Source organism: Syngnathoides biaculeatus, chromosome 9 (genome assembly GCF_019802595.1).
Source record: "Syngnathoides biaculeatus isolate LvHL_M chromosome 9, ASM1980259v1, whole genome shotgun sequence".
NCBI classification, from domain to species: domain Eukaryota; kingdom Metazoa; phylum Chordata; class Actinopteri; order Syngnathiformes; family Syngnathidae; genus Syngnathoides; species Syngnathoides biaculeatus.
The window spans coordinates 21,165,539-21,189,819 of NC_084648.1; the positions used below are offsets into that span (position 1 = coordinate 21,165,539).

General features: G+C 49.0%; 4 protein-coding genes across 15 annotated transcripts in view; 3 read left to right on the top strand and 1 right to left on the bottom strand.

Moving 5' to 3' along the window:
• pds5a (PDS5 cohesin associated factor A) overlaps positions 1–16,652 on the bottom strand; it is a 33,115-nt gene extending 16,463 nt beyond the window's left edge. For 3 of the 7 annotated variants that reach the window (XR_009796398.1, XR_009796397.1, XM_061829837.1), the window contains exons 1-3: positions 16,033–16,162; positions 14,316–14,569; positions 4,439–4,518 (exon numbers count right to left, since the gene is read on the bottom strand). The gene's annotated coding sequence lies outside the window, so the exon portion shown is untranslated. The other 4 variants (XM_061829842.1, XM_061829843.1, XM_061829839.1 and 1 more) reach the window with 4 other exon arrangements.
• Positions 63–13,113, top strand: n4bp2 (NEDD4 binding protein 2). 6 transcript variants are annotated; one of them, XM_061829835.1, is made up of 16 exons: positions 63–203; positions 2,278–3,220; positions 3,699–3,823; positions 3,919–4,007; positions 4,090–4,166; positions 4,299–4,439; positions 5,000–7,431; positions 7,501–7,586; positions 7,687–7,732; positions 8,889–8,992; positions 9,081–9,205; positions 9,278–9,404; positions 10,302–10,487; positions 12,033–12,201; positions 12,293–12,416; positions 12,480–13,113. In XM_061829835.1, exons 2-16 carry the CDS (start codon positions 2,289–2,291, stop codon positions 12,523–12,525), a joined length of 4,809 nt encoding a protein of 1,602 aa, XP_061685819.1. In that variant the 5' UTR covers positions 63–203; positions 2,278–2,288; the 3' UTR covers positions 12,526–13,113. The 6 variants fall into 6 exon arrangements, 5 of the variants coding, with proteins under 5 accessions (XP_061685819.1, XP_061685818.1, XP_061685820.1 ...); XM_061829834.1 differs by lacking the exon at positions 63–203 and adding an exon at positions 395–534; XM_061829833.1 differs by lacking the exon at positions 63–203 and adding an exon at positions 1,530–2,095 and having other exon boundaries at positions 9,290–9,404.
• On the top strand, positions 15,578–16,164 carry rhoh (ras homolog family member H). Its single transcript, XM_061829855.1, has one exon. It carries the CDS (start codon positions 15,595–15,597, stop codon positions 16,162–16,164), a length of 570 nt encoding a protein of 189 aa, XP_061685839.1. The 5' UTR covers positions 15,578–15,594.
• Positions 16,653–17,358: 706 nt separating the features above from the next.
• chrna9a (cholinergic receptor, nicotinic, alpha 9a) lies at positions 17,359–23,152 on the top strand. Its single transcript, XM_061829958.1, has 7 exons — positions 17,359–18,842; positions 18,897–19,042; positions 20,408–20,562; positions 20,697–20,877; positions 21,018–21,369; positions 21,720–22,198; positions 22,530–23,152. Exons 1-7 carry the CDS (start codon positions 18,782–18,784, stop codon positions 22,698–22,700), a joined length of 1,545 nt encoding a protein of 514 aa, XP_061685942.1. The 5' UTR covers positions 17,359–18,781; the 3' UTR covers positions 22,701–23,152.
• Positions 23,153–24,281: the final 1,129 nt, after the last annotated feature.

The following is a 24,281-nucleotide window of genomic DNA, read 5'->3' on the forward strand; positions in this document are numbered from 1 at the left end:
CTAGCGGCTCGCTTTAGCGCCAAGGGAACCACTGTTAGCGGCTAACGGCTAAGTAGCGTCGACAAGGCCGCAAACTATTCAGGTGGCCGTCACATCTCGCTCCACGGGCAGCCTCGGCGCAAGTAAAGTGCGCGATCGCCCGAGCTGACAAGAGCCGCACCGCCGACTGCATCCCGGCCCGTCCAATCGGCGCATCAACTTTGGCAAGTTTAAAAAGGAAGCGAGTGTACTTGGGGCTGTCTTTTTGGACTTGAACGCATCTGCCGCTAGTTACCATGCGAAGAAGGGCTGCTACCGTTGCCCTGAGCTCGCCTCTCCTCTCCTCTCCTCTCCCACCGCGAACTTGCTTTCCTTGCTCCCGAACGAAAGCGACGCGCGGATGTTTCCCAAGAGTGCACGCTATCCGTTTGCCGGTATTTATATTTACCTTTCGAGTGGGCCGATTTGATTCATGAGTCTGATCTAGGTTGGGTTTAGTTTTCGGCACAAAGCTCTGTGTGACGGCAGAGTGGAGCACGCCCCCTTTTGTCTTCGGTGAGTACTACACGAGCAAATACCTGGCGGGACACGGGAAGTTGGGGGGGGGGTATTTTCACGATGAACTCCATGGCAACGCCAGCATGCTAACCTCAATTATGCTCCACATTAATTTAATATATTAATATAGCTAAAAAAAAAAAGAGGCTTATTTTAATACTACTTAGGTACAAGGCGTTATAATATTGTTATAACCAGGAAATATAGGTTCTAAACCAGTGATTTCCAACCTTTACAGAGCCAAGGCACATATTTTACAATTGAAAAATCCCACAGGCACACCAACAAAAGTGGATAGATTAATTACTGTATGTATTTCCTGCCATCTAATAAGAGGATTTTTTTTGTTCCGTTTGTCATTGTGCCTCTTTGGGATAAATAGATGAATAAAGATACATTATTTCTTGGAATACATGGGTTTTTTTTTTTAGCAATTACATAAAATTGGATAACTTCCCACGGGACACTAATGTACCCCGGCACACTGTTTGGGAATCACTGTTCTAAACCAAGTAGCTCAGCGGATTTTGAAGGAAGAATGGGAAAATTCAAAGCTGCTTTTGCGTATATTGTGTTTTAATTCTATTTTCTTTAATGAGTTGTTGGGTGTCAAACTCATTTTTTGGTTACGGTTTCCATCACTGGGCTGTCGTGACTGTGAAACCACATGAAAGTTTCGTCATCTTATGATTTTCTTGTATATACACAACTAAATCAAGGATAACTAGTTTGGAAATGCAATAATAGTGTGTTCAACTTCAGTACTGTTCAAGCTACTATAAAAGCGAGTTTGGTAACAAAACATGTTTGGAATATCTCTGTTACTTTTTAAAAAGATGACCATTTTAATCTTTGGGACCGAAATCGTGCTTGTTGACGCACATGATTTGCTTTCACAGGCCAGATGTAGCCCCGAGGCCTTGAGTTTGACACCAGCAATAAAAAGAAATACAGTACAGTAATCAAGACATACAGTATGCGTGGGTGGCGGTAATGCACGAAATCCAGAATGCAAACCGCCAAGTTTTTATTTTGTAATCCGATGTTGACTTCCGGGTCGGCCATTTACGACGGCGGTGCCCAATGTCGCGTTCTTAATGTTCGTCTTTGGTTTCCTGTTTGAGTTCTTGAGTATTTAGTGCGCTATAAACATTATAACCTTGAGTAAGTCAACTATACGACACGGAAGAACAATGGAGTCTGTTCCGGAGCCCTTCGCTGTTTTGATTTTATTATTTTTCTGTTGCCACGAACGTCTGCCTACTCAAAAGCAATGTTTGTGCGGCTAGCTGCGCGTGGCTGCTAAAAAAAAAAAAAAAAAAAAAAACAAGTGAAGGATTTGCCCCGAACGTGCGAGCCAGCATGCCTCGGAGAAAGAAGAGCGAACGGAGCCCGAACAGAGTCTCCGGCGTACCTCTCCCCGGGGAAATTGTTCGCGGTTACGATGTCGGCGAAGGAGACTGCGACAGGCAGAAAATCACCGAAAATATCCAAGAGATATTCTCCCACTTAGACCCTGAAGTTATTCACATGGTACTGTCTCAGATGGACTTTAAAGGTACTACTAGATAATTTCGTAACTGCTGCGAGTTCATGAAATGTGCTTTGAATTACTTGTAATAGCACCAGTGCCTCGTAAATCACTGAAACCGAAAGAAAAACAAGTACGTTATTAATAGCTGGCTATTATAAGATTGGAATAATCACCACGATCACCCAACTTTGGGGTCTGTGTTGCAGTGGAAAACGCCATGGATTCTCTCTTGGAACTGTCAACTGCTGCTGAACCCGCAGCCCCCGTAAGATCTCCGGTGTCTGGCTTTGAGAGGACTGCAGCGGCGCTGCTTAGTCCTCGTCACGTCTCTCCACCCGCACCAGACGTCAGTTCGTCGGAAGCGTCCCAGCAGCTCACCTCTCCGTTGTCTACCGGTGTCCTGACTGAAGAGGTCGATCAAGAGCTACAGAACCTGACCGTGCAACAGCAAGATCAGCTTAACAGCCGCTATTTGTCTGCTGCTGCGACACGTTCCTCGTTACCGCAGCGGGTCTTCCCTGAGCTGCTTCAGTTCAACCGGGAGGCCGAGTATGGGCGAGGGTCTGCTGGAATGCCATATCTGGAAGAGGGCTCAGGCTCTTTAGGAGCTCTGCCTCCGTTTGACCGACTCCACACTAGTGAAGGTCAAAAGTCGGTTGTGGATTTCACGCATCTGATGACGGAAGATCCCGCGAGCAGACCAAAACCCTCGTTGGATCTCCTTGCTTCAGGACGTCCGTCCGCTTTCCAAATGTACAAGAAGAACGAGCCGTCCCAAATGTGTCCGGAACAGCCTGCTCCCATGCCTTCTGAAAATAAAGTTGGAGGAGTTAGTTCTCCAGTGTTGTGGAACCTTCATTCACCTGCTTTCACTCCCCGTTTACATGGAAGCCAAGGCCCGTGCTTTATCACCCCAGTTGCACCTTCGCAGCCTCCGGTTGGGCATCCCACTCCCTGGGGAGGCCATGGCGCTGTCACTCAAGCACCTCTTAGACATTCTGCTACCATTCCTAAATCCTGGGCTATGGCTGCCGCAGCGCGCAATCCGGTTGCCGTTGCACCTCCTCGGTCTAGCGGGCTTTGCTTGGAAGGCAAGGTGCTTGTGTTGCTACGTGGTCCACCGGGATCCGGGAAGTCTACTTTGGCTCGGTACCAAATCAACGATCACTAACGTTGTTTAACAAGCGTATTAGGCCACCACCCGATGTAAGGTTGTGCTCTGACATTCCTCTAATGGATAGTAATAATGCACCAGTTTTGATGCTAAAATACGTCATCCATTAATTTTCAAATTTACTACACCAGTGCCTCGAGACACGAGCGATCCGACGTGCCTTTTCCATGACGAGTTGTCGTTTGGCAGGTTTTACGCAAGCAAAAAATGTTGAGATATAAGAACATAATGATGTCATTGAACCCAACTGTCCTCTCTACACGGTGGAGTCTGGCAGACTGAACAACCCCCGACCCCGCACATGCACACAAAACGAAAAGAAAAAAGGTCTCAAGATGTAATTACTTTGCAATTCCAAAAGAGGACTTTTGGATGCTGGTGGTCTGATACATTTGTCCTCTGATAATCCTCATCAAAAAATTGTTTGAACAAAAACTTACTTCATCTCCGCAGAGCTTTTCTAGAACACAATCCAGGGGGAGTTGCGCTAAGCACTGACGACTACTTCACTTTTCAAGGACGCTATCGCTTTGATCCCGCTGCACTGGGGCAAGCTCACGAGTGGAACCACCAACGAGGTAAACGTAGATCTCCATCCAGTAGGTGGTTGTCACAGAATGAGCAAAGTCTATTTTGCCATACGTTCCTGATCTATTTCACCTTCACCCAATAGCCAAAGAAGCTTTTGAGAACGGTGCCAACCCCATCATAATTGACAATACAAACATGCAAGGCTGGGAGATGAAGCCCTACGTGGTCCAGGTCAGTTGCCTGCTTTCAACGCCTATGCCAGGACTGAAAAAGGCACCGGTAGTAGATTGATTTCGTGGATTCTACTTGCTAGGCATTGAAACACAATTACAAAGTGCTGTTTCGTGAGACGGACACTTGGTGGAAGAACAAGCCCAGAGAACTAGAGAGGTGAGTAAGAGCTAGGAAGTATGTAACTCTACGAGCTTTCCTTCAACAGTGCCAAAATGTCTCTCGTGAAGACAGAAATGCAAATTAATGTCTGTTTTGTGTCTTTTTATGTTTGTCCTCGTCCCTGAGCAGACGCAGCAAACACGGTGTGACTGCGGAAACGATTCGGCGCATGCTAAATGGCTACGAGCCCTTTGTAACGGTCAAGTCCATCATGGGCGCAGTCGTACCTCAGATAAAACAGCAGCTCCACTTCGAAAACAAAAACTTACAGTCAGTGGGTTTTTCTGTACGGTGGTTTGTGGCAGGTTACATCCTTTATTGGCGAATCCAATTTTCTGGAATCTTGCAGCTAAAAACACAATGCAAATATAATTATACAATATTCACAGAAACAGGCGTCCTGTCAGTCAGTATTGGTGTGCGCCTTGTCTGTTTTGGGATATACTCCCCTGGCTAAAGCTAAATTGTTGGTTTTTTACTAAATAAATGACTAGAGCATAAAAGATACAATTGTTACAACATTTACTGTGCTGATTTAAAACTAAAATTCAGCACTATGTCGGTATGAATATTACTGAGAGTTGGATCGATTCGCCCAGCGCTAATAGCCTGCTGTGTCTGAAACTGTCAGTGCAAACAGTGCACGTCGGCAGGGCCGTCGTGTTTTGAACTAGGGAAGGCTCTTAACTTCAAAAGATGACTTAAGGTAAAGTGCTGTGTTTTGTAAAATATTTGCCATTTACCTAAATGTCTGTTCTTTGCGCGTGTTTTGTCTTTCATTGGGTGTCACTCCATAGATGATACTTTTTTTTTTTTTTTCCTTCCGTCAGGCGTGTGACTCCTGAAGCAAAATGTCCTGACCTCGTCAGCGAACCTGGACTGATGGACCAGCGTTTGAATTCCCACCCTCAAATGTTTTCCTCTCTTCCTGACGTGTCATCTAATAGTCATCCAAATGAGTTGTGCCAGTTGGAGGATGACCAACACAAATCAACGGATTCGCTTGATTTCCAGCCAATTGGAAGCCCATCAGAACATTTAGACAAGGACGACGACGACGACCTGGACATGGGGGTTTTGGATTCCGACTTGGACGCCCTCACTCAATCTGGAAGTGTACAGGGCGTACCCGATTGTGTTGTAGAATCGGTGATGAATGAAGACCACCGCAGTCATGAACTCCCGGTGGCTTTCTCTGAGTCTATTAAACAAAGGGTACCAAGAGAGAGACCAACGAGGACGTTTGGTTCTGCAATGGAGAAAGAGCAGAATCACAAAGAAGAGGCATCGCTTGTACCTAGTAAAGAGTGTACGATGTCCAAGATGTATTTTGTAGGTGACTGGCCAACTGCAGGGCCCCTTGAGCAGCGGCAGGAAAGGAGAAAAGAAATCTCTGAAGACATTGACGGAAGTGAAGACAGAAGGATGTGTAAAGAAGTCAACAGTCACACAGGCAAAGTGAAGTCTGGAAATAACCTGACTGAGTTCCAAAAACTTCTTGATCTCATTCAGTCCGGTGTAGTAACTTGCCAGTCTGGTTCTTCTCGTGCATCACCTGTTTCCCCCTTCCGAGGCCTGGATTTGGAGAGAGATGACAAGATTGAAGAATCCGTGAGCTGTACCCGTGAGTTTGAGGGAAAAGAACAGAATATGAACGCACCCAAGAGCGGCCGAGTTGATTTACCAGATTGTGTGTTAGACTGGAAAGCGTCTGAATCTGACCCGGGTAATGAGGAGATTCTAAAAAGTGAAAAGGACACAAGTAGAACCACAGTTTTGGACACTGGTTGTGAAACAGAATCAGGTGTTGTTGCTGCTGCAGCGACGCGGCTGGCTGTTAGCACGCCTGAATATGCAGAGCCAAAAGTAAGCCATAGCAATGAGGATGAGTTTGCATCTCCTAGCAATACCAAAAGGGACACAGAACAATGCAAAGCGCAGACAGACAATGAAATGACAGTTCATCCTGGTAGCAGACAATCTAGTGACTTATGCCATGGTCCCGTTGCCAAGGACTCTCCTGAATCAGAGAGTTGTCTTCTCAGTGGAAGTATTCTAGAGCGAAAGCAGCGCCAAGGTCGCAGATCAGGAAAGCAATGCAAGCTAGCCCTCACTTTTTCTCAGAATTGTCTGACTCCTTCACTCGAAACATTCGACTCTCCCATTGCCACTTCCCAAGTTCTTGACAATGATCAGAGGAGCCAGACCACTCACGCAGACTGTGACTCCAACCTCACGCCTAAACTTTCCCCCGAGCTCAAAGAAGGCGTCCATCTGCAAACTGCCTCGCCTCTCCCTACGACTAGGTCTTGGCCCACCCAGACTGAACCTCAGGACTTCGCCCTTCTTTGGCGTCTTGATCGCCACCACGGCCCAGCGGATTCTCTCCTCGCTGCGTACAGCTGCTCGAGTGACATCACAATCCTATGTGCTGCCTCCTCACGATTTGTGCCAGAGGTTCCATCAGCAGTGTCTGCTGGAGTTCACCCATCCACTCCCAATACAGTACCGTACCGCGTGGTGCACGAGAAAAGCACACAGATGGAGGACAAAGAATTAGGCGCAACTCAAAGCCGTCTGGAGGCCCTGAGCATCCTCAGTCGTCATTTTAAGCTAGTTAGTGTGGATATATTGGAGGACTTGTATGACAAATGCCACCAAGACTTGGAATGGACAACAAACTTGTTACTCGACTCTGGAGAAAGGCTCTTCAGAGATGAGGAGGATGCAGTTCAAGTTGAACCGAGCACTTCACTGTTAGTAACAGTATTAGAAACCATTTCGGGGGACGATCTTCCGTCTCCAGGGCCGACCGCTGTTGTCGGTGGGCTTCAACAATCTTCAAATGAGGTAGTTAACAAAATCGCTGGGAGCTCCAGTACTGACTCATCAACATTTGGAGGCAGGGCTTTTCCAACCAGCGCCAAAAATCAGCCGGGTCAGACGGCACATTCACAGTCCGTAGCGACCAGTCCTCCACTGCCGACTTTGGGAAAACCCCACGACACCGAACACCAAATGATGATCGAGGAGTCCAATTTTGCGACTCCAGATGAGATTGCCAGTTTGGAGGAGGTTCACCGGCTGTTGCAAGGTGAGCTGGAGGAACTGGACAGAGAAGAGAGACGGAAGAAAGATTTCGGGAGGGCCAACGGGAAGCGAGTCAACCAAATGCTGAACATTCAGAGTGTGGAGCTGAAGCTACCCACTGAGCTGGCACTGCAGCTCACTGAACTCTTTGGACCTGTGGGAGTCGAACCAGGTAAGGTTGCAAACTACAATTGTTGTGACTTGGAAAATGCCGATGAGCATAAATTCCCGCAATATTCAGGGATGTGCGATTCTGAAGACTACGCCGTGCAGATGGACATGAACCTGGCCAAACTGCTCCACCACAAGTGGAAAGAAACGATCCAGGTGAACTGCAAACCCTTCCCAATAGCCAATCAAAGCGATATTTTCCCATCTAGAAAATCTGAGTGGGCCTGTTGTACAAGTTCAACGTGTCGTTTCACAGGAACGTCAGAAACACGCAACTGTTTCCCACCAGTTGCTTCTGGACAGTAAGTTAAAACACACTCAACAGACCTCGAGATGACTTGTTTAATACGCTTGAAACATAAAAAAAACAAATATTATACCCAAGTTACATCTGCTTTATTTCGTATTGATGAATAGACTGAACGGGCCCCAAAAAATAGTCACGGTCTCGATTTATATAATCACAGCTTTGAATATGTCTTACATTCAATATGGGATTGTTTGGGCTTTTTTTTTTTTTTGTCTCTTCATGACAGTTGATATGAAGAAATGACTCAATGAATTCTGCAGTGGGCATCTTTAAATGGCGTGTGAAATTAAAAAAAAAAAAAAAATCCCATTCAGCATATTCAGGTTCAGCGGTCAGCTCGGTGGCCTGAATATTAAAACCTGCTCCACACTGCGCGATGCGGTCCGGTCCGTTTGGAGGAACCGGCCCATCACATGAGAATAATAGTCGCTGGTTCCCCTTTTCGCCGGCTCATTGAGAGACTGGATATAGTTGCCCCCCAGCACCAAGCAGGTATTAAGTGCCCGGTCGTATTGTAGACATTTGAGGAGCAGGTCGAGGCTCCACGGCTCAGTGGTTAGAGCTCCGCTTTTGCTAAACCAGGAATCGTGAGTTCGTGTGTCACGGGTGGCGTCAGGAAGGCCATCCGGCGTTAAAAAACTGTGCCAAACAAATACGAGCGTTCACCTGAGACGGGACAAGCCGAAAGAAACTTGCTAAAGAGAGAGGAGGAAACGTGAGTCAAAGAGACGAATTGGACGTTTTAAGAGAGACTCCGTTCTTTGTAAAGTACCCACTGAGGTAGGTACCACTCGCGTACATTTTTGGTCGCAACTTTCACTTTTGTCAACCACAAACGCGATGAATACTGTAACGTTACTGTAAGTATTGATGTCAAACACAATATTTGATGCGGTGGCAGCAGCGTTTGGCGTCCTACTGGCTTAGAACTCGGAAACCTCTTTTGAAAAACATTATTTGGGATTTGATTTGTTGTAAGCGATGGGGGGGGGGGGGGGGGGGGAGTGTTTTTAATGCTAATATCAAAAGAGGAACTCGTAGCTCCTTTTTGAACGCCACAGCGATCATAATGACTTTGTATTTTCAATTTTTGTACAGTGGCCCACTTCAATCTAACCAACGTTGTTGATTTATTTTTGTGGACAAAGATGCAGGGATGCCCATGATGGACCACTGGAACGTCTCCCAGCCATGCGTATCCCTACGGAATATTATAAAAGAGGAGCTGGCTATGCAGGAGAACATGGAGAAGGTAATTTTTTTTTTTTTTTTTTGCAGTACGCAACTCCGATCATTGGTGAAATTCCCCTGACCCCATTCCCCCCCCCCCCCCCCCTCAGTCAAGGCAAAATCGAGCAGAGCTCAGCGGTCGTGACGGGGCCTCCGTCCTAAAAGAGGACCAGCTGTACGCCCGCTTCCCCTCCATCGACAGACTTTTTCTCCAGGACATTTTCAAGGCTCATAAGTAAGACGCAACTGTTGCGTCATCCGGCGAGTCAGCGCGACTGATGCGTCTGCGTGTTTGTCAAACCTGCAGCTTCTGCCTCAGCCAGACGGAGCTCTTTCTGAACTCTCTCCTGGACCAGGACCCCGTCAAGACCGTCATCGCTCCAGAACCGGCTCAATCAGACCACCGCAGAACTCCCAGCAAAGAGAGGGAAAAGGTACCTCCTTTCTTTACAAAGCCAGAATGGAAGACTTTGGACGAGATGTTGGAGCGTGTCTGCGGGAATTTTTGTTTGTGAATCAGTGGAACATTGAGGTCACTCATTTCTGACATGCGAGAAGATTTGGCTTGCGATCGCTGCTGCAGTTCATCCTGAAGGTGTCTGATGAGGTTAAAGTTCAGGTCTCCTAAGTCATGAACACCCAAAGAATCTGTCTGACCTTGCCTTGGAGCACAGGAACCCTGTCAACAAAATTGGAAGCACGCAATGACAGACGAGTCCCTTCAAAATCAATGTCACGCACGTGATCTCCTAAAACTGAAGACGCCGACGCTTCCCGAGTATTTCCCGAAGTTGGCGGAGCCGAAAGCCTTGTGAATTGGTGACGGTCTCCAAAAAAAAAATGTGTCTTGCTGTCTGCTTTTATCGGTCAGAATCATCTTTATAGTCCCATTTAGGTCCAAAACACACAAGGAATTTTGTCTCCGGTAGCGGGAGCAGCTCGAGTTCGCCGACGAGACAGCAAATACGTTGCGAGAAGGGTCACCGAGCAATAAAAGCATACTCGCAATGATTGACAATTTGACAGAGATTTTGGTCATAAATAAATAAATGAATTTCAAAACGACATCAGGTCAGATGTCGCTTCTGCGTTTGTCATCTCGGTTGGCTACAGCTCGCTAAATGTCAGCATCCATTAAAAGTCCGTATTTCTCACACGCTTGAAGAGTTTTAGTCGTAAATATTGAACACGTACGTGCAGTTGGGCGGTACCGACCGACTTAGAAGTGTAAAATCAGGACAAATCACCTCCACGCACGTCGTGCTGAGCCTTTCCGTGTTTCACTGGCCCATTTCACTTTTGTTGATTTTTTTTTTTTTTTTTTTTGCCAGAGGCAGACGCTCCCGGACCGCGCCGGGGCTCACTCCCAGAACTACCAGGACCTGGAGGATCCCGAGTATAAGGACTTCCGGGCCGAAGCCGGTCTTCAAAGAAGTCGGCAGCTGGAGAGTTTTTCCAAAGCGGCGGCAGCTTACGAGCAAGGCCACAAAGAGGTGGCGGCGTTTTATGCACAGCAGGTGAGGAGCTGAACCTTTTTCTTCTGCCGTTTTGGCCACAAGAATGCCTGAAGAATTCTCTTGGGTGTGCGGATGGATCACACGGTGGTTCCGACATCGGGTGCTGTCGGTCTTTGTGCGCGTTGCACACTCCACTGGGAGTCTTTCAGCGCGTGTGGGGCCGCTCGCTTATAGCGACGGACATCTTATGTATGCACTTCAATACCCTCCTTCTTTGGACTTCGACAACTCACTCGGTCAGTCCCAGCACACTTGCGTCGTACGGGCGGGTTCGCGACCTTTGACCCGCATGCTTCTTCTTCTGTCCTTGTCCCGTCCTTCCTTGACAGTGTCATGTAACCTTCATGTTTCCTTCTTATGAAATGATGAGTCATGATTTCCTTTTGTCGTTGTGTTTACAAATAGCGCTTTGTCTTTGTCTGTCTCTCTTCCCCCCTCTAGAAATTCTCTTCTGTTCAACTGATGGACTCTGATTCTCAATAAACTTCACTTGTAACGCTAAGAAACCACAGAGGACGCCTTAACAGACACAGTAAAACTGTTCCGGCGTTAAAGGGACGCGGATCCTACTTTAAATCTTCATCTAACAGCCCAACGGGACAAAAAACAAAAAAAAACCCAATATGGTGTCCTCCGCCCCATGAGGCATCCTCTGTTATCGTCGCAGTTCCTGGTGCTGCGGGGGGCTGCTGCAGGGGGCACGTCCAAATTAAACAATTCGGCCAGTTCGGTCGGCAGCGCGCCGTGATAACATCTTGGCGCATTCAAGAGGAGAGACGGAGGCTGAGCCATTTGAGAGTGACAACGGCAAGAGATATTTTTTTTTTTTTTTTTTTTTTGGGGGGGGGGGGGGGGGGAATCAATGATGTCCCGGTGCAGTGTTGTGAGCTCTGTGACACACAAAAAAAGAAAAACCACAGCAAAGTTTGCAACTCTTTCCTATTCTGGATGCACGCATCAAGTCAGTTGAAAGTGGGAGAACGGGCGACTTTCAGCGTTTGTAACTATCGAAAATGTGAGCTTCTGCTCAAATACGGCGTAGCCGCACACGCTTCACTTGCGGAACATCTCCTCCTCTGCAAAGGCAGGCGGCCGGCCGGGCCTTTCCATCGCAACAGTGACTCATTCATATCGCCGCGCTGCAACCTACTTTGCATCCAAAACCGCCGGTAAAAGGCACCCGGCGACCTGCCGTCTTGTGCCGCATCGCAAAAACCGAGTGCGCTGATTTTCATCTCACAGTTTGGAAATGTTCCCCGTACAAGTATTTTCCCGTGCGAATGTTGACTGTAATTAGGGTTGGCAATACTGTCGTGGAAGTGGACGGGTAGCCAGCCAATCGCTGGCCATTTGGAGTCTTCGCTTAAGCGACCACGCGCGTTTCTGGGACGTGCGAGCAAACCGGAGACCGACCGCGCAAGGGCCAGACGAGCGACCGACGATTTGAACCCCGGTTCTCAGAACCGTGAGCCGGCTGCGCTAACCGCTCGTTCGCCGTCTCGTCAGGAAGGCAAATGGCGTCACTTGTGTCACCTTGTCTGACAGGGACACTTACACGGGCAGCGGATGCGCGAGGCCAACCACCGTGCCGCGGTTCAGATCTTCGAAAGGGTCAACTCTTCGCTTCTACCCAAGAACATCCTGGACCTCCACGGGCTGCACGTGGACGAGGCCCTGCAGCGCCTGGGCCGCATCCTCCGCCACAAAACTGCAGGTCGGCGAGCTCAGTTGAAGGAAAGCCTGACTTCAGTGTTTGTGCACGCTTCTTCCATGAAAGTGTCGTCTTTTTAACCGCTTGTGCGCAGACTGCGAACAAGGTCTGTGCGGACCGCAGCTTTCTGTCATCACAGGAAGAGGAAACCACAGCCAGGGGGGCGTGGCCCGCATTCGCCCTGCCGTTATGAACTACCTCAAAAACGCACACTACAGGTATGCACGCGCGCACGTCTCAAAGTCGCACGCCGCCTCATAATTTCCCGATGCCGCCCGCAGGTTTACAGAGCCGAACCCGGGTCTTGTGGTGGTCTCGTTGAGGTAGAAAAAGAAGCTGGCCCAGAGTATTCGTGTTCAAGGCGCAGATCCGTTTGGTACACTCTACCTCCTCCTTCACCTTCTTGTCTTAAAGCAGCCCGAAAAGAATATGAATATTTGTGACATTGATGTTTATATTGTTTCTCAAGTCATTTTTTTTCTGTCGCTCTTTCACTGTGGAATTGATTATTTTTATGCCACCGTACACTAAGAACAGATTTTTTTTTTATACATATGGATATGTTTTAATTCTCTTTTATAGTGTGTGTGTGACTGTTCTGGCTTTTGGGTTGTTTTTTTTTTAAGATATTTTAAATGAATTGTAAGAAAAACGTCCAACTTTTAGGTTGTTGATGGTTTAAGATTAAGATGTGCTCAGTTAGCAACGTACTCCATGTAAAATCCATGTTTTACTGATGACTTTTTATGAAAGGTTTAAATCCCAAATGAGAATTTCTAGCGGCTCCTTAATTCTGCACCGTATTCTAAAAATTGTAAAGCCATTTTTTCTTTTGTTTTGTATTCAGTGCGTACTACCGCTAATCTTTGAATCTTCGTATAAAGGAATAAATGTTTTTGTTTTTTTAAAATGGAATTTGACGCTTTGTGTTCATTCCGCATTATCTCAGTTATTTGGTTTGCTCCAAATTACAGGCCACATGAGAAACTTTTCAAATGACTCATTTTTCTGAGTTTTGATATCCACCGTACATGTTGAAGCTCCTCCCTCCCCCGCACAGCGGTTGGAAGAAGAATGAAAACGGCGGCCTTGTCCGAGTGACCTCGTGGCCCGCGTTGACGCGAGCGAACGGAAAACATCGAAAAGCTGAAAACGACGCGATCGGGCAGACTGCCGCGGCGCAGGAAAACCTGAAGTCGCTTGCGGTCGATACGATCCGGCTGACGCGTGGCAGTCCGGACTGAGCCGTCTTGACTCGACCAATTTGCTCGGCCTTCATATTTCGATTTCTATTTCGAATTTTTGCCTTGAGTCGAAAATTGAAAGTTATGTTAGTTTGAATGGAAAAAAAAAAAAAAAGAATCAAAGGTACGTGGAAAAATGAGAAACACTTGGCACAGAGGACCCATATTTAATGCCGAAGTCGATGGGAAATTGGAAAGTTAGCCCACTGGATATAAATATGGATCTGGTGAGTACACGGAAGAGTACTGCTACTAGTACTAATACTCCATTCCTGGATCTGTTCTCATCAGAAATAAATCCCACGTACAAATACCAATATTTCAAATAAATGACCTCTGGTTTTACACAAACTCGCATTAAACTAAGATTAAGAAAAAAAAGAAAGCGAGTCGGTTTCTTCGTACACAGAAGCGTGTTGCGGGCACACGAACTTCGGTAAATTTCTCCGTGACAGTCTTTTTTTTTTTTTTTTTTTTTTTTAAATGTCCATTGTTCTCAAATGAGTCCAATGCGTATTTAAAAAAGGAAAATGAACCGCTGGGATAGGCTTCAGCGCCCGTACACGGAAGCGTGTTGAGGCCACATGTTGAACTTCGGTAAACCTCGGTGTGACCGACGGTTTATTTTCTTTTCTTTTTTTTTTTTAAATACGCATTGGACTCATTTGACAAGAACAATGCGTATTAGAAAAAAGGAAAGAGGTTTACCTTTTATTAACATGTGGCCGCAACACGCTTCTGTGTACGTTGGAGACGACTCTGTCTCTTGTCTTCTTTTTTTTTTTTTTTTTTTAAAGGCATTGTTCTCAAATGAGCCAACTTGGCATTATAAATACTTCTTGGGAATTTGAGATTGAGAAGAATAATTCCTACCTGAAGTGAAGCGATGAGTACACAGTCGTGTGGATTTGGTCGGGCACCACCCATCACCTTCGATTGGCGAAATCCGTCGATCTTTTCATCCCGTATTCCATAGAACTGTCTCGTCTGTTGTAGCCAGCGACAGCACGACGGGTCTCGGGCCTTGTGAATATTCTGCTGCGGTTCAACGTCCCCCGCAATGTCGAGCGGCTCTTTTTGACCGGCAATGTGGCGCCGGGAAAACGGTGACGTCATGTGCACGAGCGCTATAAGAAAATGGAAAGAATTTTTTTTTTTTTTTTTTTTAGAAAAGACAGATTTGATAAAAAAGTGAGCAAAAAAGCAAATAACATAACCGACTGCACACGCGTGTGAAAACGTACAGGTGAGGTTGTGACTACATTGAGACAAAGAAACTAATAGAAACGCAAAAAGGTGAACTTGTGCTGTAGGGTTTTGTCGGCTTTCTGTGCCGGCTTTGACCCTCCTCCCTCCCCAGCAGCGAGCGGATGCGCCGTGCTTGACAAGTGTCGACGTGCACACGAGCAACCCCTCAGATGCGCAGTGAGTCAGGAAATGAGCAAAAATATCACATCTGGCGAGAAGACGACTAACAACGGAAGAATGGTGAGTTTTGAAAGTATTCGTAGCCGGAGTTGGATTTGGTCGCGCCATCGCGAAATGAGATAACTTCAAGGAGGACGCGAGTGGCTATTCCTCCGAGAAAAGCACAAATCTGTAGAAACGTTTTGTCTGGCAAAGAAACAAGTCAACAACAAAATAATACTTATCATCTGCGAATGTATCGCCACCTGGCCAGCGCTAAGCTCCAACGAAGTCGAAAAGCTCAACGGGACAATCGAGACAAAAAAAAAAGCCAAAAACTGAACAGCATGCTCAGGGCTCCCCTTGAAGCTGGTGCACGATAACATTGAAGTCCCGAAAAAAAGAGAGCCGTTTTCTTCGCGTTTCTCCTTTTGTGTGTGAAATTGCTGATTCCTGTCAGTGCGACTTTTGGGGCAAAGTGAGGGACAGGCGGGGTCCGGGTTCTGAAGGCGTCCCTGTCGGTTTGGCCCGCGTGCTGAACAAACGGATCGTGTCCGTTATTCGTGTCTCCCTCAGAGCATTTGCCACGCGGCCCCCGTCGGACACTGAGGCGACGGGGTCCGGCGAACGAAGGCTATCCCGGACGAGCACCCGAAGATGACGGGAAGAGGAACGTTTCAGACGGGCGTGCGGCGCATTTGACAGCTTCGAAGAGAAAGAAGCCGTCAGATGAGCGGCCGGGCAAATGTCTGTCAAGTGCGTCTTGGTCGGGGACTGCGCGGTGGGGAAGACGGCCCTCCTGGTCAGCTTCGCTTCGGGGACCTTCCCCGACAGCTACAAGCCCACCGTGTTCGACAACACCGGGGTGGAGGTGTACACGGACGGGGCCGTGATCAGCCTGGGCCTGTGGGACACGGCGGGCCACGACAACTTCAGACAGATCCGCCCTCGGTCCTACCGGCAGGCCGACGTGGTGCTCGTCTGCTACTCGGTGGCCAATCCCAACTCTCTGGCGAACGTGCAGCGCAAATGGATGGCGGAGGTCCGGGAGAACCTGCCGACGGTGCCGGTGCTGGTGGTGGGCACCCAGACGGACGTGCGGGAGTCGGCTTCGCACCGGGGCGCCTGCGTCTCGGCGGCGGACGGGAGGCGCGTGGCTCAGGAGGTGCGCGCCAAAGGCTACCTGGAGTGTTCGTCCTTGACCAAGCGAGGAGTCCAGCAGGTTTTCGAGTGCGCCGTGCGGATCGCCGTCAGCCACGAGAGGAAGCGGGCCAGACGACGTTTCTTCAGTCTGGACCGCTGCAGGGTGTTTTGACCCTGAGCCGCTTCCAAACCGTCCCTTGCGGTGCCTGCAAACGAGAAACATCCGATTTTTCTTACCTGCCCTTTGAAACGTTTCCATGCCATCAGGACTCAATTTCAGCATAAGGTTTGACGGCGATCTCCCGACTTGGCTGAGCGCCGGGGCGACGTGCCCCAGCCCCGACCCCGACCCAAATCCTGAGCCCAACCCCCGGCAGCAAAGGTGCGCGCCGCCTTTTTCGCTGAATCGCAAATAGTGTAGACGGATGGACGTTGTCACGGACGAGACCCAAATGCACGACTCAGGTGAGAGGTAAGCAGTGCGGAATAAGCCTTTATCCGTTCCAATGTCGGTTACCGGGGAGTCGGTCCAAACAAGCAGCGAGATCAGTAACGGCAGGCTTACGGGGTAGGTCGGGAGACGGGCGTTGGTCGGGAGTGGAACGCGTCAGGAGTACGGTAGTGCGGGAACGAGGCATGAGAGGCAACGGTCTAGCAGAGTCTCTGTCGTCCCCCCGGGTCCGATATGTACTGGGTCTTAATCGGAGGTCATGAGGCGCAGGTGTGACCCTTCCGATTAGACGGCCACGCCCAGCCCTGGCCGGAATCCGGGATCATGACAGACTCTTGACTCTGAAAGTCGGCGCCGATTTTGCCATTCGACGGTTTACATTCAGAAATGAATACGTTTGTTTCTTTTCATATCCGGAATGATTGTGACAGCAATAATTCAGGCAATAGAGCTCAACTTTGAAACGATCGAATTCGTCGGCCACGGCGTGACGCGAGGTACACCGGAAGAATCTCACACGATACGAGAAAAATTCAGTGTAATACAAAATTCTACCTTTACCAGTATAATAATGCTCAAATTTTATTGATCATTACATTATTATCATTGCATTGTTTTGATGCAGTTAATTGCAATGTACTGTATTTCCAAGAATAATAAACTATTGAAATGTTGCCCATTAAAAACGTTTTGAAACCGCAACCCTTCAAGATTCTACTTTTTTCATTTATCATTTCATTCATTTTGTGTTTCTTTGTTAGTTTTGCAAAAAGCAACATTTTTTATTTTTTATTTTTTTTTTAAACATCAAAACAGAAAATCGATTTGACTTTGTTGTTCATTGCTGTTGTTTTCTATTTTGAGACGTAACGTCTGTCACGACAATGTTCCAATTCCGTTTTCCTCAGGCTTCAGTTGGGTCGCTTCCTCATCGGATCCAGCAAAGAAACACAAATTCGGATGTTCGCTTTCTGCCGCGCGTTGCGGTCAGAATTCCTCAGCGGTCGACGGCCGATTTGGGATGAGGACGCCAATCTGAGTTTGGGGCTCTTTTTTTCATTTGCTGCTGGAAAACCTCAAAATTGTGTTTTGCGGATGGACTCGAGTCCCAACTTTTTTCTCCCGTGTTTGCTTTTTAACAGCTTTCCGCGGAAAGCGATTGCGAGGTGGGAACGGACGGGATTCGTTCAGGCAAGGGAACAAATCCCACATTTAAGATGATTGAAGAGCGGGTTCGGTCGTCCGCTCACAAACGTCGCCGTTCAATGCCGGACGGGATTCGTTCAGGCAAGGGAACAAATCCCACATTTAAGATGATTGAAGAGCGGAGCACAAAGTCCTCCGTCGTGGACCCTCGCAAGTGGCGAGGCCGCAAAATCGCGTGGCGCGCACACACAGGAAACACCTGCGATACGCGAGCGACACTTCACGCCGACGACGTTGACCTCGTTTGCCGCTTTCCGAGACTCCATCGACTCCAGTAGAAAGTCGAGCCCGAACGTACTGAAGATGTGTTGGGCTCACGTAGTTGATTTTAGGTCAATATTAAAAAAAAAAAAACAGAAAAAACTTACAAAAAAAAAAAATTACACACGAGCCAAACGCCGACAGCAAGTGTACGCCGGGCTTTTTTTTTTAAAGGGTGAGTGCTGGACTTTCATTTGAAAAAGGTTTTATTTTACTCCTTGTAGACTTGCCTGCACTTTGGCAACAATTTGAGCCTGGAACAGAATTTTTCAATGCAGATTATTTCCTGATTTCTATTTCCTTCATTTCACCGAAATTCTTTTTTTTTTTTTTCACTCTTCTCTGTAGAGTTAATAAGGGCAGTAACAGATTCTTTTGCGTGAGAAAAATTGTTTTGAAATGAGAACAAGTTGGAGGTGAAGCAGCATCCCAGCGGCATTAAGGTTCATTTCATTTCATTTCCGATTCTTCTTCTTCTCCTCGTCTTGTTTCCAAGCGCGAGCTGAAATCCGATCCCGGATCTGCACCCAGGCCATCGGCGTGTGTGACGCGTGCTGATGCCGATTGACCCCGCGGGCACAAAAGGTCAACGTTTGCGTGCGCGCATAAGTCTTTCGGGTTCACGCTCACGCGTGGCTCACGGCGCGAGCGTCACGTTTCGCATACTGTCCGTGACACGCGATGCGTGCGACGCGCGCGTTTGCTCTCTTGTTACAAAGCGGCCATCGCGCACGTATACGATGCACGTCGACGGGGACGAGCGACGAGAGCCCAGCCGGGAGGATCGAACGTCGCCACTCGCCGTCCGTCGTTCAGAGAAAATCGAGCTCGCGGGTGGCGTCGCCGAGTTCACGCCCTCGTCTCGTGGAAAATGAGAGCGGCGGCGGCGGCGGCGGCGCTGATTGCCGGGATGCTCAGCCTTCTGGCGCAAGGTCAGTTTTTGGAGTGAAGCGTTGCCAAAGTGCTTTCCTAAGACTCCATTTCAGCTTGTCAGGGTGCCCGGGGACATCACGCTCGCAAACTTCTCCGCGACCTGATGCGGGACTACTCCAATGCCCTGCGGCCCGTGCTGGACACGGACAAAGCCCTCGACGTCTCCCTTCAGATCACGCTTTCCCAAATTAAAGATATGGTGAGTGGATTCGTGGCTTCCGAGCTGCCCGAGTAACGAGGAAGCGAGCACAGCTGCATAACGTCAAATGATATTACACGGCTGGCCCACCGACGAAACAAAAGATGTCATGAAATGCTTCAAAATGACACTTTTCCATACAAATTTGATGAGAAATGCGAGCGGCACTTTTATTTTCAAGGGCGACTGAAAAATTGGTTTTCATAAAACCGAAACTTAAAACCAGCTTTTAATGTCGAATGTTTAATATTTGAAAGTCCAGAATGTCCGCAAGGAAATTTTCTCAACATTCAAACGCCGGACAAAAACGTTTACGGGAGATGTCAGCTGAAATGAAAGGACAACTTTCAGCGGTACGGTGATCCGCCTGGCACTTGCGAGGTTGGCGGTGCAAATCCCGGCCCCGCCTGTGTGGACTTTGGATGTTGTCCCGGCGCCTGGGTGGTTTTCCCCCGGGTGTTCTGCTTTCCTCAAAAACATGCGCGCTCCGTTCACCGACCACTCCAAATCGCTTGCGGTTGGGAATGCTTGCGTGCGTCTGCCCTGACCAGTTGAACCTACTGCAGAAACTGGATGGATGCATTTACTGTTGTCATCCATCCATCCAGTTTCCAAGGCGCTTATCCTCAAAATGGTTGCAGGAGCGCTGGAGCCAATCCCAGCATTCTTCTGGCAGGTGGGCGGCCAATCGCAGGGCACATAGAAACAAAGGACCAGTCACACCTGGAGGCAACTTTTTGGGACGTGGGAGGGAAACCGAATGCCCAAAGAAAAGCCACGCGCAGTCCACACCGGCGGCGCCGGGATTTCAACCTCGGTCCTCAGAACCAGTTGCGCCACTGTTCTGCCCAGGTTGTCGCTACGAAAATAAAAATAAAATAAAGGTATCGTCTGTATCCTTTCTCAAAACAGGCACTCGCAACATTCACGGGTGATAATGTGTCGTCCATCGGAATGTTTTCCGATCACGCCGCGCTAATTTACCCAGAACTCTGAGAACTCGATCCAGGTTTCACAGGTTTCCGACGAGGACCGACGCGGCGGGGTTAGCAAGAGGTGAGCACCGCTTTGCGGGAAGCGAGGGCAGAAGGCAGGCTGGAGACAAAGAACAAAAATCAGCTAGAGAGAACGTTTCAAGGTTTTCAGGAACGTAAAAGGCAGACCAAGGTGGCGAGGGCGAGCTTACCAACGCCACGTTGAGTCTCGAGAGTCGGGCGACGACTCGGAGTCCCGCAGTGTGTCCAGCGCAGCAACCAGATGGCGCGCGGAAGCCCTGCCGCATTCATATCACATTCATCTCGAGCACAAAAGTAAAGTGTTGCGATCTGACGTGACGACTGCAATAAATGTCGTGCGCGCTTGCAGGACGAGCGGAACCAGGTGCTGACCACCTACCTGTGGATCAGGCAGGTGTGGCACGACGCCTACCTCAAGTGGAACAAGGAGGACTACGACGATGTGGAGATGATTAACATCCCCAGTGACCTGGTTTGGAAACCTGACATCGTCCTCTATAACAAGTTAGTTAGCAAACGCCAGACGACGGCGTATGCCGCGACTGCCGAGATTCTTTTCCACACTTGCTCGAGCGCGCGGAGTAGCCGGCGTCGGTCGGTAAAGGCCGACTGACTCGTGCCTTCCGATGGGCGTTCAGAGCCGACGAGGAGTCGTCGGCGCCGTCCGACACCAACGTGAAGCTGCGCTACAACGGCGAGATCGTCTGGGATTCTCCGGCCATCACCAAGAGCACCTGCGTGGTGGATGTCGCCTACTTCCCTTTCGACCGGCAGCGGTGCAACCTCACCTTTGGCTCCTGGACCTACAACGGCAACCAGGTGTGCAAAAAGCAAGAGAATCTTCTTCTTCTTCTCCCTTTGGCTCGTCCCCGTACGGGGTCGCCACGGCGTGTCATCTTTTCCCGTCCAAGCCAGTCCGAGTTTGCGGTCGGCACAGCTTGCGTTTCGTCCTTGCCCAGGTGGACGTCAGTTTGGGGATGGACAGCGGCGACCTGTCTGACTTTGTGGAGAACGTGGAGTGGGAGTGCCACGGCATGCCGGCCACCAGGAACGTCATGATGTACGGCTGCTGCTCGGATCCTTACACCGAAGTCACCTACACTTTGCTCCTGAAGCGCCGGTCCTCTTTCTACATCTTCAACCTGCTCCTGCCTTGCTTCCTCATCTCCTTCCTTGCCCCGCTGGGCTTCTACCTGCCGGCCGACTCCGGGGAGAAGGTGTCTCTGGGGGTCACCGTGCTGCTGGCGCTCACCGTCTTCCAGCTGCTGGTGGCCGAGAGCATGCCGCCCGCCGAGAGCATGCCCTACATCGGTGAGTCGCGTGGCCGGGGTGATCCTCTGGCCGGCAAAACTGCATGCGACCTCCGGGAAGGCCGCCTCACTGCTTCCAGTACAAAATCTGTAAGGGTAGCGCTCGGCACGTCGGCCTCACAGCTCAGGCTTTCAGGCTAGGAATCTTGACTTCCGCCTTCCTGTAGCAGTTGTCGTTTAGCTTTGGAGTTCCTTATATTCGGTGCACTGTAGCCAAAACATAACCCTCCGACTTTTGCATGAATATTTCTGCAAAGTGGTCACCCTCCTTTTACGCACGAGAGATCGGGATCCGCTCATCGGGCTCATCAGCGACGGACGACTTGACCGAGCGGTTCTTCTCTTCTCCAGGGAAGTACTACATTGCGACCATGACCATGGTCACAGCGTCGACGTCTCTCACCATCTTCATCATGAACATTCATTTCTGCGGAGCTGAGGCCAAGCCAGTCCCCCGCTGGGCCAAAGTCCTCATCATAGACTACATGTCCAAAATCTTTTTTGTCTACGAGGTAGGGGAGAACTGCACCAGCGCAGGGAGTGAGACGAGCCAGCCGTGCCCCGACGAAACGGCCGGCGACGTCGACTTCGGCCCCGACCACCGCGAGCTCCGCCGCCAGGACGGCTGCAAAACCCGCCCCTTTGGCAAAACAAGCGACGAGCGCGAGACGAGAGAGGCCCCGTGGCACCGAACGCATCGCAAGGACTCGGAGGCCGCGACTCACCCTCCGGAACTCCGGCGCTGGAATGGAGGAGCCGAGGAGCGGGTCCTCTATCCCGGGGGGGAACGTCCGCCGCCGGCCTGCGCCTGCAGCCTCCGACACGATCAGGTACAAGACCCGACTTCTTAGCGTGACTTCATCTGAGGTGGGATTCAAATAACAGCGTCTGAACCGGATTCCGCTTGGCGTTTACATTGACCGCGCGATGCAGGTATCGTTCGCGAGTTACGTTTTCAGTTTGCAAATGGACAAAACTGAAAAGGTTCTGATTATTATTTGGAAGTTAAGGAAAGCAAAAAGATCAACGTTTTGTCTTTCAATTTCCGGCTCATTTGAGAAGCATGAAATCCAAGCAAATGGCAAATGGATCAGCCGATTTCCGTCAGCCGCCCGTTGGACTGACCATTTGAAACGGGCAGCCGTCTTTTCTTTCCCCAAGGTGGTGAAGAACATCCAGTACGTGGCCGACTGCTTCCGAGAGCAGAGGGCAACGTGCCTCAAGGCTGCCGAGTGGAAGAAGGTCGCCAAGGTGATGGATCGATTTTTCATGTGGATCTTCTTCGTCATGGTCTTCCTCATGAGCGTCCTGATTATCGCCAAAGCGTCGTGACGGCTCGTTTTCAACGCTAATCCTCGATCGGTCACCTCATTCCTCTTTCGGAGGCGCAACGAATTGAAAAGCTTCGGCGTCGACATCCAAGACGACAAAGGAGCCGTAAAACGATATCGGCCGCAGCGAGCCTCCATTATTGATGGAACCCGAGACGGGAACGCGGCCGTCGGCGGCGCTTATTGGCCGGCTCTTCGGGTACCGCTAATGGGCCTCTTTTTTTTTTTTTTTGGCTTGGTCTTCACACCACCTCCAGCACCTCCATCACTTCCTGCACTTGTCTTCTTGTCTGCGGTGCATGTTCCTTCATGGAATGACGTGGAAACAAATGATGAAGAAGAAGAAGAAGAAGCGATGGCGCCGACACGTCCTTGCAGCAATTTTCCATACAGTAGGCCGCTACCGAATTTTGTCCAGCCTGCAGTTTGTCACATAGCAGCCTGGATGTTGCTTTTCTTCTTCATTGAAAAGTTTTGTGCAGGAGCTTCACATTGATGAGGTCATGAAAATTATCAATAAAAGTCACCCCCCCAAAAAAAAAACACCCCAAAAAAACTTTGCAAAATATTGGAAATGCCAGAAATAGTCAAGGAAACATTTTTGTTCCTTTGGCTCAAGGAATAATTCAGGATTTTGATAGTCTAAGACACAGGTGTCAAATTCAAGGCCCGGGGGCCGGATCGGGCCAGTGAAGACTAATCTTTCCATGCTTCTTGTTTAAATCTGCGCAAAAATCCAAAATCTCACATCCTCAACGATAACGTTGGGATCTCACTTTTGTGTTCCCGAACATCAAACCAGGGTTGAAAAAAAACAGTTCACAGATGTCATGTGGAAGTATGATGAGGCCATTAAAGATTTTCATGGTTTCACAACCATAAAACCGACAAAAAGGAGTTTGACAGCCGTTGTTGAAGATCACAAAATGAGTTTACGGATGAGAAACGCTTCAAGTCGATCTGCTGGAAAAATACGATTCGCATGTTTTGTTTCGCGGTTCACTTTTGCTTACACGTCCACGTGAAATCCGAAACATCATCTGTGGCGACAGAAACAAATATTCCACATATGGAATTGTTCTGTTTAACACTGAAGAAAAAGAAGTATTTGAACCCCCTGCTGGATTGCAAGTCCTCCTACTTGGAAATCATGGAGGGCTCTGAAATTGACATCGTGTCCACTGTGAGAGAGATCATCCAAAAAGAAAAAGCCAGAAATCACAATCTTTGATTTTTTTTTTTTTTTAACGATTGATCTGTGTGATCCACCTGCAGATAAGTATTTGAACACCTGAGAAAACCAATGTTGATAGTTGGTACAGTCGCCTTTGTTTGCAGTCACGGAGGTCGAAGGTTTCCTGTAGTTGTTCACCAGGTTTGCGCGCACTGCAGGAGGGATTTTGGCCCACTCCTCGAGATCAGACAGGTGTCCTGGCTGAGTTTCAGCTCCCTCCAAAGATTTTCCATTGGCGAGGCCACGCCAGAACCTTGACGTGCTTCTTTACGGAGCCACTCCTCGGTTTTCCCGGCCGTGTCCTTCGGGTCATTGTCGTGTCGAAAGACCCCCGCCACGGCCCCGACT